The sequence below is a fragment of the Miniopterus natalensis genome, chromosome 3, assembly GCF_054644295.1.
Source record: "Miniopterus natalensis isolate mMinNat1 chromosome 3, mMinNat1.hap1, whole genome shotgun sequence".
NCBI lineage: Eukaryota > Metazoa > Chordata > Mammalia > Chiroptera > Miniopteridae > Miniopterus > Miniopterus natalensis.
In genome coordinates, this window is record NC_142083.1 from 36,874,564 (window position 1) to 36,889,145 (window position 14,582).

The following is a 14,582-nucleotide window of genomic DNA, read 5'->3' on the forward strand; positions in this document are numbered from 1 at the left end:
TCTTGCTTCCTTAGACTCTTGAAGAGCAAGAAACCAGGCGGGAGGAAAGCCCAGACATGCCCTCCAGTGCTGCAGAAACCGAGGAAGGTATGCTCGCTCCCTCTCCCTCGGGTCGGGAGCTAGGAAAGCACCCGGGACCAGCTAGCTCGCTGGGGCTGAAGGGCACGGTGAGGCGGAGCCAGAACCAGGGCTCAGGGGCAAGGCCAGGGCTGTGGGCTACTATGTGGCCCCGGGTCCTCCAACAGCATCGAATGAGATATACTGCGTTTTCCCACTTTTTTTTCCCTCAATTAGCATTTACTGAGTGCTCTTCTCCAGGTCCTGGGCATTCCTGATCTTCAGGGCACTCTCCTGACACACAGAGGGTTCCCCTCATTTGCAAGCTCCGTTTGCTCATCCCGTTTCGCTCGCCTGTTCCTTAGCTGTCCCACCTCTGTGGGCCCCTGCTCTGCGCTGGGCTAGTGGGCCTTAAAGAAGACGGAGGATGCGAGCTGTTTTTGTTGTCCCGAGGGTAGTGGGGAGCACTCCTGGCCTGCAGGGGTGAGGGCCGGGCTGCGGGCGTTTGCGGGATACAGACAGCCCCGCCGCCCGGGCTGTCCTGCTGCGTGTCGCACAGTCCTGAGGGAGCCTCAGAGACTGATGGTACAGATCCACTCGAGGTGGGAGCCTACAGGGGGTGAAATGTTTATACCACATCGTTACTGCTCTGTTCCATGTCCTGACCCATGGAGTCGTGTTGATGTTGCATTCGTACGTAACACCCGGCTCATTTGCCGGGATGGGGTACTTTCTTATTTTCTCCAACTTGGTTGTTTCTCTGGATGTGCAATCTCTGCTTCCACTCAGGTTCTTCCCTCTTTACATACACAAATAAGTCTGGCCTGTTAGTGAGTCCTAACAGTAAACACACGCTGTGATTCTAGGGAGCCTTCTCACCTGCCCTGGAGTACTCCTGCACTTGTTATGTGGAATGGATTCTGATATTTTTGTTTTCTTTTAAAAAATATTTTATTTATTGATTTCAGAGAGAGGAAGGGAGAGGAAGAGAGAGAGAGGGAAACATCAATGATGAGAGTCATTGATCGGCTGCCTTCTGCACGCCCCTGACTGTGGATCGAGCCGCACCCCGGGCATGTGCCCTGACCGGGAATCGAACCCCGATCGCCTGGATCCTAGGTCGATGCTCAACCGCTGAGTCACGCCCGCCAGGCTGTTTTATTTTCTAAAACACAGTAGTTCCAAGAATCTGACTACATCACCATGTCTTCTAGGGTAGTTAGGCCAAAGGTTTTATATATTGAAATACATATTATTTTTTATCGGTTTCCTTTTGCTTTATATGTTAGAGCACTGTTTTTATTTTTTGACATTGTATGTGAGGCTAGGGTTGTACGTATTTGGGAGTAGGGTATATTCTCTTTTTAAACCCAGGATCATGGAGGGGGCATTACAAACTGTCTGTTCATTTAAAGAGACGACAGTCTGATAGGGCTGAGAGCCACCATGCCTGTTGCTGGGGTTGCTGACAACTGGTTAATCCCTTTTATTCTGCATGTAATTAGAACGTAGAATAATTTCATTCCAGGTATTTGTCAGGCAGTATAATCTTAAACTCTTTGTCCCCATGTTTGTTAAAACAGTCATCTTGGAGAAGGAAAGTCTGTGGAAGTCTGTGTGGCCCACCCACACGGCACACACTCTGGGGGAGGCTGACCCGCCGAGCCTCCCACAGCGGCACCCGCGTGGGCCCCGTGGAGACGCCCTCTCTGTTCGCTGCCGCGGGCAGCGTGCTGGCTGTGCCCAGGGAGCTGCAGCCGGCCCTGCTGCCCGAGGTGGTGCTGGGTGACCTGCAGGGAGACCTCTTCTGGTCGCATGTCAGGAAAGCTGGCTTCGCTGAGCGTTTGGCTGGCTTTACTGCTCTGACTGTAACCGATCAGTTTCTTGCTTCTAGTTGGCTGATTAAAAGGTGGAGCTAAGTTCCTGGCCGGCCGACTGCGAACGTGTGGGGTACTGCCCGATACATTTTTGCATTACTTTTATTTCTTAAGCCTTCGCCCTTGCTTTGCCTTTGTTTTTTAAAAAAGTCAACTTCTGATCTTTACTTAATGTCTTGTATATTTTTATTCCCCTGTGATACACCTTCAAACTAATTTAGAACAATGTAATGTCTAAATGTGTACTTAAATTCTAAGTTTTTGCCCATATGGGATGAACAATTTGAGATTGGGGCAGGAAAAAAAGCTTTCCCAGCACATTATGGTAAGTGCTACAGGAGTCTTATGGCTATTGCACTATCAGAACTCTGTAGAATGTGATGATGGAGTGGTCAGGGAAAGCTTCCTGGAGGAGGTGACCCTGGAGCTGTGATCTAATAAAGGGAAGGGAATTCTAGACAGGGGAAATATATGCAATACAGAGCCCTGAACCAGATGATGCACTGGGGGAAATGTAGGTCACTTTACAGTCCTGGAGTATGGTGTGTGTGGAGTGTGTGTGTGTATGTGTGTGTATAAGTAAGTGTGTAATAAACCAGGAACATAGGCTTGGGATAGAGGCAGGTTGCAGGGTTTGTACACCAGGTGAGAAAATGGAACTCTACCCCAACAGCTCTAGGAAGCTGTTTGAAGTAAATAATATTAGATTATTATTTTAGAAGGGTGACTGTGAGAGTGTGGAGAATGGATTGGAGAGGCCAGAGGGCTGCTGAAAGTAAGGCAGAAGAAGGCCAGCATCATAGCAGTGCAATGAGTTTGGAGAGGTGGGTTCTGTCCTGAAGGTGTAGCATGTCATGTGAGTGTCAGCGGTGAGGTGATTCCTGGTGTGTCCCTGGATGGACAGGCCTTACGGGAAGAAGGATCAGTTTTAGACAGGTTGAGTTTGATGGGCCTAGGGGACAGACGAGTTAATACATACCTGGCTGCTAGTTGGACTGAAGTCACTCAACCAATAAGCAAAATAACCTGGACAGAAACTCTAGTCCTCTAATTCCAAGCAACATATGTATTTTATAGATCTAAACAATGCTTTTACCTGTATGTGCTTGTTGGACAATAGAAACTGTATGCATGTTCCAGCAGAGGGCAGTATTCAACTAAAGTGAAAATATTCTATTAGCTTTTGTCCTTTCATAACCCTGGAGGTGACTCAACTGGAAGAACAAAACATTCTGAGGGTAAGAGCCTGTTTCCACACCCCCCCCCCCTTTAAACTCCAAAAGCAAACTTTCCCTTTGACATTTACTAGAAGATTCTTAAAAGCTCATGTTTTTCTGTTCCTCCTGCAGCAGCAGACAGAGGGGGATGCTCTAAGCTTGTATCTGTGGCTGCCATTGATTAAAAGACTATAATAACTTTAGCCTGGATATTTACTGTGCTGTTCCTGTTAGTGTGATCATGGTTTTATTATTGTCTATGAACCAATTATGTTTCCATAATTTCATGATTGTAAATGTACTTCCAGAATGATGGGAAGTTATTTCAAATGAATTAAATGGCCCCAAAGTGATGTCATTTTTAATATGCTGAGATGACTAAGCTAATTATTAGCATTTATTAATCCCCCAGCTGACTCTGTTTCTTCCCTTGATGCTTCGGTCCTTATCTTGTGCCTTATTATCTTGCATTAGGATTTCCAAAGAGCATTTGTCCAGAGCGCCAATCCCGGACGATGTTCTGAAAAATAAGGATTCTTTGGCCAGATGAGTAGAAAATGCTGTATTATGAACCTCCCCGTGTTGGAGACTGAGAACACATTTAGTCTTTGTAGGTTCTAGTAAGTCTTGCAGTCAACAAACCGGTGTAATCTTGTTTAACCTACAGCTTTCTAAATTGACCCTGGGAGAGCCTCTTTCCCACAGCTCTCAGCATCTCACGGAAGTGGTCTGTGGCGGGTCCTTTAGAAATGTTGCTGTTCATCGTCTTTACTGATCCTGTCCTTTCTAGACCTCATTTCCTCCTTTGCCACTACCTCTTGGGTTCTCTCCACCCATTAGTACAGTGATGCTCACACTGGATGGAGCAAGGGACTGCTCTGGCCGCCTTGAGTTTTCGGATCACCCATGCCTTGTCACACACTTTCGTGTTGTTTGGAAGGCCCAGAGCCTCTGGGCCATAAAGCAGAGAACCACTGCAATACCATTGACCACTCTATAAACCCATTTTCTTTCCTCTTCTTTTGTAGTTTTAAAACTCCCTGCGTGATTTGTTGTCTAAACTTTTGTGTAACTGGTTTCTTATTTTGTTAGCTTCTCCCCATTAATTATCTTCCACATTCTCATTAACAAAAAAACCAGGGAGCTGGGATTGGAGCGTGAGGTCCAGTCCCAGAGGGGAGAAGGCCAGGTCATTTCCTTCAGGGCTGAGGCAGCAGCTGCAAGCAGGCTCGGAGGGTTTCTTCCTCAGGTCCCCTGTGGAAGGTGGGAGAGGCCGTGGATCCCATGCACGGCACAGTCTAGGTAGACAGACAGGAGTCCTGCAGGCTCGTTTACCTATCCATTCAATAGACACTTACCGGGTGCCCACCCGGTGCCAGGCACTGTTCCAGGTACTCGTTACATAGCTGTAACCAAAAAGGCAAATAGGAAAAAAATCCCTGATCTCAAGGAGCTGACTGTCATTTAATTTCACTCAAGCATTTGCTGTGTCACGCGTGGCTCCACATGCTGGGGCTTCAGCTGTGAGCTGAGCAAAGTTTGCAGATTTATGGAGTGCACCTTCCAGCAGTCATGGGGGGGGCTGTTTCTGGGAGTCAGGTGTAGCACAGAGAGGTTACAGCTTGTCTGGGGTGACACAGCTTGCCCAGGACTCACTACCCTGGAGAATGCCCACCACCCTTACATAACAGAATGTTGACTTATGTAGCCGTTGGACTACCGATCTAGGGTTCTCTCCAGCACTTGTGTGATGAACAGTCCAAAATGAACACCACTGCCTTGAAATGAGCGCTCTCCCACACAGCTGGCCGGCCTCATAAAGCTCTTAGGACGGGAGATCTGTGGCCCACAGGCACAGACACGTCTCGATGACACACACCAGCAGCAAGCGGACTGCTGAAAGCCTCAGCTCTGGCACAGACTCCTTCTGAGCTTATGCAAGTGACCGCGCTGTGGTTTCTCCTGTAGAAAATGGCAGAGTGGGAGTGTCACTGAAAACTGCCTTCCTAGTGAGGCCTAGGTGAGGAACCAGCGCTCGAGCACCTTGCCCCGCCTCTGACACAGGCCGGCTCTGTTGTTATGACTTCAGGCTGTGTCACGTGCTGGAGCGACTCAGGGGTGGGCATGTCTGGGTGCAGATAGCGGGACATAGCTCTTTGTGTCTCAGTGACAAGGTGAGCACTTTTTTTGCTTGGCCTCCTTTAGACGAGGGTGCTTCACTTCCCTGAGCGCTCTGAGTGAGGGAACCGTGAAGAGGGAGGTCTGTGATGCACCTAATTTATTTAAATACCTCCTGCTAGATGCAACTGGGGAACAAGAGGGCTTTCATCGTGCAAAATTTCCTTTCCAGAGCTTTTCAGTTTGAATATTCTAGCTCGGTGCCTTTTCAGAACTGCTGAATGTGGTTCCTACGTCTCATCAAGACGCAGGTTCTCTGTCTACCCCAGGATGGCTGGGACCCGAGTGGTGGGGACTCAGAGGAGCATCGGGAAGGCTGTCCCGCAGGGCAGTGCCTCAGCTGGACGCCCAGCTCTTATCTTAACCCCAGTGCGGGATATCCACCCAAGGACTTGATCAGCGTTGTTCCCCCAGGAGTCAGGCATTTTGGCATTTTCAAGGTAATTACAGATCATACACAGAGAATGTTCTTCCCAGCTTGGGAAGCTTCTTTCATTGTGGAAAGCAATTCAGCCTTTTTGTCACCAAGGGCAAAAAAATAGGGTATCAAGCTGGTACGATGCTCACTTCGTATATTATTATAATGATATTAGTATTTTCTCACACAAAAAAGAAAAACTCTCCTCCTTGCCTCCCCCACTTTATCACAGAATGAAAAAGTCATCGTCTGAGATTCCTCAGAACGCACCCAGATACAACAAATTCTGTTCCCATCTGCTGTGGATGCTGTTCCAGCTGCATCAGGTTCACAGGCTGTGGGGCAAGGACAAGCATTAACTAAGCATATCGACTAAGAGTCTCATAGAATTGAAATAAGCTTTAGTTGAAAATATAGCGAAGGGGTTTCTTTCCTGAATTGAAGTAGGACCTACGTGTAAAGTCTTAGGGACATAAAATCATTCCCAAAACAAAAATGAACCTTGTTTATCTTTGAATGATGACTTAGCTCATTTTATTCAAGCAACTGAGTAAATTAGGAAAATTATGCCATGATCTCAATTTGAAATATAATAAGTTTAGAGCTTCTGCCCAGTTGATAGTTGCAACCAAATTTTTGGGCTGAGGATATATTTTTTCTCTCTCCATGAATAAATTCTTTACTGTTTGAGATTTTACTGGGGGTCGTGGGGGGATATGTGCATGTGTACACTGGAGATGTAAAGAATCTGTATTATAAAAACATTAAACATAGAGTTACCACATGACCAGGTCATTACATTCCTGGATCTATACTCAGAAGAGAAATGAAAACAAACATCTCCATAAAAACTTATATGCAAATGTTCATAGGAGCATTCATCATAACTACCAAAAAGTGGGACAGCCCAATGCCCATCAGCTGAGGAACGGATATATAAAATGTGCTGTACCCATGAAACGGAGTAGTAGTTGGCGATAAAAAGGAATGAAGTGCTGATACATTGCAACATGGATGAACCTTGAGAACATTATGCTACGTGAAAGAGGCCAGTTACAAAAGACTGCATATTGTGTGATTCCATTTATATAAAATATCCAAATAGGCAAATCCCTTCAGATGGAACATAGAGTAGTGGTCGCCCAGGGTTGGGGTGGGAGGGGGCGACTGAGGAGGAATGGGTAGTGAGTGATAGGGGTGCTGGGTTTCGAGTTGGCGTGATACAAATGTTCCGGCATTGATTGTGGTGATGATATTGCACAACTTCGAGTATATTAAAAATCACTGAATTGTACCCTTTAAGTGGGTGAATAATATGGTATTGAATTATGTCTCAATAAAGCTGTGACAAAAATATATGTATGGGGAGGAATATATGCTAAAACATTAACCGTGGTGTTATTGGTTACTCTTCTGTAGTCCTGTTCAAATTTTCTTAAACAATTACTTTTTTGGCTCAAAAGTGTCACAAATTATTTTAAAAAACTGTATTTCAAAAAAGATGTCATAAATTCTTTCTGAAAGAATGCGGAGTACAAATATAAGAACCAAATTGTGAAGGACCACGTTTTGGAGTTGCGGGAGGGCAGGCATTTCTTCCCTCCCCGGGTGTGCGGCCCGGCCGCTGGTGTTGCGGCTCAGCGGGGCCCAGCTTCGCTTGTGGACCCACAGGGCTCACGTCGATATTTCGATAGATAAGTGCCTCACTGTTTCCCCCAGTCCGCACTTGTCCTTATTAGTAGTCCCTCTCTCGGGGGGAGAAACATGATTGGGATGCTGAAACAGAAGGTCAAAGTGTTGTGTAGCCTCTGAATGAAGGGTGGTGGACAGTTTTTCAGATTTGTTCCCTTCGCCGTTTTGAACCTCTGGCGGCCGTGGATTGACGGGCACACTAGGCCGCAACACTAAAGTGGCACTGAAGTGAAGTCACTGTGAGTGAAACACCGGTGCCCAATTGGAGAGGAAAGGGTGGATTTGGTCTCCGAGATGCAGGGTGGGGGGAAGCAAGGGGAAAGCGTTCATCGGGCAGATCCACCTGGCAGCTCGGAGTCGTGATAAAATAGTGCTAGTGTTGGAAGTATTCAAGGTGGCAATTCAGAGCAGTAAACGGCTCTCCCTTCCCTGGCTCACCCCCCGCTTGCCTAGTGACCTGCCACATCTCGGTGGCTGTTTCAGGCCACCAGGTCCAGGTGGAGGAGAGAAGCACTCACTCAGCACCTGTCATGTCTCGGCGCCCTGCTTGGCGCTGCAGATGCAAGTGTTGGACCGAAATTGATTTGGACCAGCCTTTCCAGAACTCAGTCTGTTGGGAGAAAAAGATTCCGTCAAAGACTGTGAACCACCCTAAGGGTTCCTCTGGGCATTGGTGGGCAGGTAGAGCAAGCTGAGAGCATGGCCCTTGTTTCCAGTTATGCTTCTGGTGGTGCTCTGCACATCTAAGCCAGTGGTGCACTTGACCGTGGACAGTTGAGCCTGAGGTAGGCTTGAAACAGCAGCAGCTGTCTGGCTGGCTCTGACATGATTCTTCTTGCCTCCTTCCTGGGAGAGGAGTCAGATGGCACAGCAAGTGGTAGTTAAAGAATACTGAGCATGCTTTATTTTCAATGTAAGCTTTTTCTTCGCTTAAGTCTGGCCTCTTTGGCTCCATTTTTCAAAAGGAGACAGGTTTGTGCACAGAGTTGAGATCTGTTAGGCTAATCTGTTTCTTAAGACACTGATATTAATCTTACAGCTACTTAACCCTGTTTTGAAAACCCTGTTTGCTGATGCAATGTCACTGCAAACATGATTATTAGAGATTATTTCTTGTTCCATTGTAGCTTGGCAATACAAAGTATGTTTATGAAGTTCGTAAGTCCGATTTAGAGGGGGTAATTCTTACTTCTGGGTGGGCCTTAAAGGCAAGATTAATAGGCCTTTAAAACAGAATAGCTTGGAGTCACTGATATCATTATCTGCTGAAGGTTGCTATAGCAATGAGTGGTTTGATTGCACTGTGCAGTTGGTGGTACAGTGGGTGACTGTAAAAGGATCCTAGTAATTTAGCAGAAACTCTCCTGGAGCAATTTAATTAAACCCCGGTCGAATGAGTGCCAAATTCCTTGAAAGCTCTAAGATGCAGTTCTGTATAGACCTAGATTAATTAAAGATACATTATTATCCTGAATTTACACACTATCACAAATATCTTAATGATTTTAGGATAAAGGTTTTATAACTTTGTAAGTTATCTTTTAAATGATGGAGTACAAATTTTATGAAGACTTGTCTATTTTAAGATAGTTTGTTCAAAAATGAAACAAAATTACATTAGACTATGAGGAAAAACGTGGGCAGGCAATGAACAAAGACTGGCTTTTAGAGAGGGCAGGAAGCTGGAGCGTGAGTGTACTGCCGGGGTGAACACATTCTTTGTTGTTGCACACTCAACCAGGTGCTAGAGCCTTCCTCATGAGCAATCTTGAATGAAATGTGTACTGTTCTGAATCGCTAATGTAGCAGAGAATTCTTTAGCAATGCAGGATCATAATTTAAGAGCACATGGTCTGAAAAGGCTTTAAAGGGATATCCTATAATAGACGAAGTGAAAACGTGTGTGGCTCTTGCTGTCTCTGCGGATGTATCTGTTGAAACTTTGGTTCTGGTTACCCTTCCCTTGTTTTCTAACACGGTGGTATCTTTCCTACTTACCCAATTTTTATGGGCTTGGGTAGACATGTTTCAAAATAAAACCCTTACTATGTTACTATAATGTAAACAACAGAGTAGGTGCTTCACATCAACTTTCTGCATCTGTGCGGTGGGATGAAAGCTTCGGACCCAGGCCCTTACACCGCAGGCTTTTGAAGGGTGAGGTTGGCCCAGCTGGCACATGCTGTGGCCCATGTCGCCCTGCAGGTGTTACTCTGCTGCCACCTGGAGGCCTGTGCGGGGCGTGCACTTAGAGGTAGGCGGGGATGCCGGGGAACAAAAGCTGCCCCGGCTGCGGGTCAGCTCCCTCTTTGCCCTCATATTCTGTGCTGAGGTCAGTTGACGAGACCACACAAAATTGAGGCTATTTGTTTTCCCTCGTAACATGCACAATGAAGTCAAGAACAGCACACTACTGTGCAGTGTTAATATCTTATTACTTGTTGGATGTAAAGCAAATTCAGAGTTATTGTGATGCAGATTTTTAGAAACCCCTCAGCCACTGGGAAAGTTCACGTCTCTGCCTCCTCCTTGCCTCAAGGTGTAAATGAATCCCTCAGACTTTCCTAAGCAGGAACACGGATGAAAACTCCTGACGTGTTGCCAGGCAGTGAGAAGAGTTTGAAAAAAATCCACTTTGAGGTCGGAGGCCTCAGGTGACTTGAATTACTAGGCGTGGCCGAGTGGAATAAGGGCCGGCTAGGTGCTGTGCGCTGGGAGCAGCAGCGGGCCAGGGGCGCTGCGCGGTCCAGGGCAGGCCGTGGGGCCCACGGTGCTCTATGTTAATACAAATGTGGGCAAAGATTCTTAGCCGGCTGTCCTTTTGTTTTCCCTGCCCCTGCGGCCCCCATGTTGGTGGTTATTTAACAATGGTGGCCCTTGTTTACCGCACCTGAGTGCTTGGGAAGAGAACCAATCAGTCAAGGCGCAGAGAAAAATACCCCTTAAGTGAACCTTCCTGTACATCCCAGAACATCCTGACCGCCGACGTTTCCAGGAAAGTGTTGATTCAGAGAGAGAGGGCGCCGCAGGCCTGCGGCCCGGCAGTGCCGAGCCTGCCACTGCCCCAGCGCCACTTCCACTGACGCCCCAGGAAAGGCCAGACCGCCTCTAGAAGGAATGACACACGACACCTGTGGTAGCTGAGGAAGCAGATGTGCGGGGCTTCCTCAGGTGGGTTCAAGTCGTGGCCTCAGATAGTCTGTGCTGTTGCGAAGAGCCTTCCGCGAGCGAGCAGCCGTCCTTCTGAATCAAGGGCGTTTATTTGCTCAGTGGTCGTTTTCCCCCCTCGGGATTTCCTGTGGGAGCTCCTGGGCTTGTTTTCACCTTGGTCCACACAAGCAATCCCGGAGTGTGGGCGGTGAGGGGACGAGATGCTCTGCTTTGTGGAGGGCCGATTTTTAAGAAGCCTAATCTGAGTCCTAGCTGCACGCGAACAGCACCCGGGCGGTTCATTTATAATCTTCATCCAGCTTTCCCATCTCTCCTACTCCCCTCCCTTTTCTTTTTTCCCATAAACAAAAGCTTTTATCAGCAGATCCTGATGAGAATTGTTCCTTTTGCAGAGATTAAGAATTTGGCGTCCAGTAGATCGTCGCCTGAACAAGAGGATGGAAAGGTAATGATTCCCTGCTCCCCCCCGTTTCTTCTCTCCTGCCCTCCAGAGTTGAAGTAGAAGTGAAGATCTAGTGGTAATAATAGTTTTACCAAACCAATAAGACAAAACAATAAACCCCAACACCCAGAGATGTGCCCCGAGTCGCATTTAGAATAACTTGAAATTCAGTTTTCTTTATCGAATTTTCCATCTCTAGTGTTTATGACCATACCCAGCTATCCTTCTGGGTTGTAGTTGTATATGCAAGATGACTTAATACATTTTCCAAAACAAATTTGTACTTGAGTTTTGATAACCACAAATGTTTGCCAGTAATGTGATTGCTAGAGTGTACCTGGGAGAAATTCTCCGGAATAAATAACCTGTGGAGAGCTTGCAGGCATGTTTCAGTTTAGGACAGATCCTTCTCTTATTTTTAGCTCTTAAATAATATCAATTAAGGGCAAGACTAGTTTTTTGCTTATGTGTCCTGATACATGTAACACGTACTTACTGATGTTGTCGGAGGTTGTTTTTCTAGTTTACAAAAATAAGGAAACATTAATGTGGCGCGTAGTCATTAAAAAAACACCACCACCTGACTTTATTTTTCCCAGTGTGTGAAAAGCATGGAGGTCGAACCGAATGAACATGAAGACCAGGACAGTCGAGATTCAGGTAGGTTCCAAAACATTGCTTTCCCTTGCACTCTCAGGGGCATCATGGTCCCATGTGTACGGAGCACAAGAAGAAAGTATATTTTAAAAAGAAAGTCTTCCTTCCTGGGAGCCTTGTCTGTTTCTTGAAACCCACTCAGGTAAATTTTCTTTGCAGCATCAGCTACAATACTGTGACTTCAGGGGCTGAGTCTCCATGTATCATCTAAAAAGCAAAACAATCAGATCAAAGCAATGAAAGCTTTTCCTGCGCAGTTTTGCTCTGAGCCAGCTCTGGCTGGCGACCTGTATGTCCCTTTGCTGTTCCCATGAAGTAGGCACTACCGGTGTCATGTGAGGCGACCCCATGGGTGGGGAGTATGCAGTGGAATTGAGACTGATAACATCCTTCCGCCTGGCCCTGGAACCCCAAGCTGACCACTGTCCCATTTTGATACCCAGTGGAGCCCCCTTGGAGCTGAGCCTATGGGATCTTACCCCCTGGCCTCAGGAAAAGACCAGGCGCTTGTCCTGGGACGTGGCTGTGGTGTGGGTGTCCTTCCAAGGACGCGGGAGGCCCCTCGGCAAGGGGAAGGTGGATCTTTCCACAGACAAGGAAATGCGCATCTGCCCCACGCGTTCTAGTTCACAGCTCCCTGAGGGCTTGTCCCCAAATCCCTTCCCAGACATTTTCTAATTCTTCAGGACTAGGACGGGCCTCAGACTCCTCTTCTGAGTTAGATCCTGATGAAGCTGCTGGGTCTGAGGGCCTCCGAAGGCTGGGCAGAGGCCCGGCCTGCCGCCCGGGTGGTCTGAGAAGGCCTGTGGGCCCAGAGGAAGCAGAGAAGCACACGTTTCCTAGTTGGTTGTTCAGGCTCAGCAGAGATGCGCCATTCACACGCCTAGAGAGCGCAAGGGCACAGCAGCCTGGGAGCTGCGGAGGGCGAGGCGGCCGTGAAGTGCTCGGGCTGATGTGGAATCGGGGAAACCAAGCCGTGTCCCGGCTGCGCCAACCGTGGCGCTGGGCGCGGAGCCCAGCGGGGGGTGCTCCCTGCAGGCCCCTGGCGCGCTATGGGCACAGCAGTCGCAGCAGTTGGGAAATCATGAAGAATGAAGCCGGGTGAGGAGGAAGCGCCCGCGGGCGGCTGGCAGGGCCTGGCGGCTTGGCCGCGAGCCAGCGGCGATCTGCTGGATCTCCGTGCGTGAGGTGCTCCTGAAACTGGAGCAGAAAGTCAGCCCGCACCCAGCAGCGCACGCGCCTCTAATATTTCTGCTATATAAGGTAAGAGGAATAAGTGGCTTCTGGGGGGGGAAGAGAAAGGAAAGCCGGCATCTCCGTGTGGACGGCTGCGGTGGCCCTGAAGCCGGGAGCACGGCCCTTGCTCACGCATCCAGGATGTCGCATCCACAAAGCGCATGGCTCTTCCAGGAATGTCAACTCTGCAGAATGTTTACCAAGACAAATTGCTGGTGGGGAGGAGTGTTGGCTGGTGAAAGAAGGAAATACCAGGATTATTTTAATGTTAAGCTTTAAAAACGCACTCCATTCTCACCCCGGTGTACTTGCTGGGTAGAGAAGACACACAAGGAATTGCGGTAGCCTGACCTAATCCGAGTGTTTTGTCGGTAACGTCACTGTGTTGGAGGAAGGTCGTAGTGAAGGATCTGAGAGAGAACCGTGTGACATTAACCCAGTGATTTATGAAAGGGCTCTGAGTGATTGTTTCTCTTGCTAATATTTGCTTATTGTTAAACTTTTTTGGATTAAAAAAAGTCGCCTGATTTTATGCAAAGAAAATGATGATAGATTTTAAAAGAGCCTGCTACAGAAGGGGGCAGCCAGCAGTGAACAATTGTCAGATGACAAGCTGGAGTCTGCAGCTGAAAGCGACTTTTCCTCAAGGCCATTTGCAGACTGTTTTGCTGTTTTATATGTGCCTATATCCTGCTCAGTCTCTAGGGAAGGGCTGATGCATGTGGGCTCAAGGTCTGTCTTTGCTGACTTGCATTATTGAAAATGGCTTGCATGAGCTTAGTGTGAGCTCATAAACTACATCAGTGTTGTTTCGATAGGGCGCTCTGTGGTGATGGACATGCCCTATATCTGCGTATGGTCGCCCATTGCTCTCGTATGGGCGCCAGCAGCCACATCTGTTTCTAGAATGTGTGATGTGTGACTAGTGTGGCTGAGGGATTGGCGCTTTAATTTTATTTAGTATATTGCACTGGAAGTTAGCTGTGTGTTGCTGTTGCTAACCCATCAGAGCGTCAAGAATCATACTGACCTTTAGTTTATACACCGAGGATGTTGATTGGAGGGATGATGTCTTGGGTGGATAACAGTTAGTGAGCTCATCCAAGCCAGAGCCCCCCAACCACCTCAGCGGGTAGGGACAGTAGGATTACATTTATGGTGAGTCAGCAGCGATGGCCCCGTTCTCTGTGGCTGCTGTAGGGCCTGGTGTATTGCTCCAAAGGGAGGCTGGAATCCAACTCTGTGGCTGTTGCAGTGGGATCTGATTCCGTCTGCCGTCACAGACTCCTCAGTGTGTGGGTCCTTCACATTTTTGGCAGGTAGAATGGGAGGAGAGGGCAAAGCATTTGGAGAAAATGGAAAAAGAGAAGGTAGATGAAATGGATCAATATAGAAATTAAGGAGGGGGGATGGGTCATTTGGCTCAAGGGTCCCTCTAGTCCCTGATAGAAGTATAGGGGATGAGATATGATTAAGAAATTGAAGCTCAGTAGTGGGCAGCAGCAAATGCGTGCCCAGGAGAAGGGAAGTGAACATCTGGCAGGAGCAAGAAGACAGCCTGTGGGAATCCAGTGGGATGGCCGAGCTTTGGCTGCCCTGTTGGAATCCCAGCTGCAAACAGATGCAGAAACCATCGC

At 47.8% G+C, this 14,582-nt stretch overlaps 1 protein-coding gene across 2 annotated transcripts in view; it reads left to right on the top strand.

The window, feature by feature from the left end:
* ARHGEF28 (Rho guanine nucleotide exchange factor 28) overlaps positions 1-14,582 on the top strand; it is a 159,640-nt gene that overhangs the window by 20,201 nt on the left and 124,857 nt on the right. For both annotated transcript variants that reach the window (XM_087815412.1, XM_087815411.1), the window contains exons 5-7: positions 15-87; positions 11,003-11,055; positions 11,652-11,712. In XM_087815412.1, the coding sequence (XP_087671538.1) occupies positions 15-87; positions 11,003-11,055; positions 11,652-11,712 (187 nt within the window). The remainder of the gene's footprint in view (positions 1-14; positions 88-11,002; positions 11,056-11,651; positions 11,713-14,582) is intronic.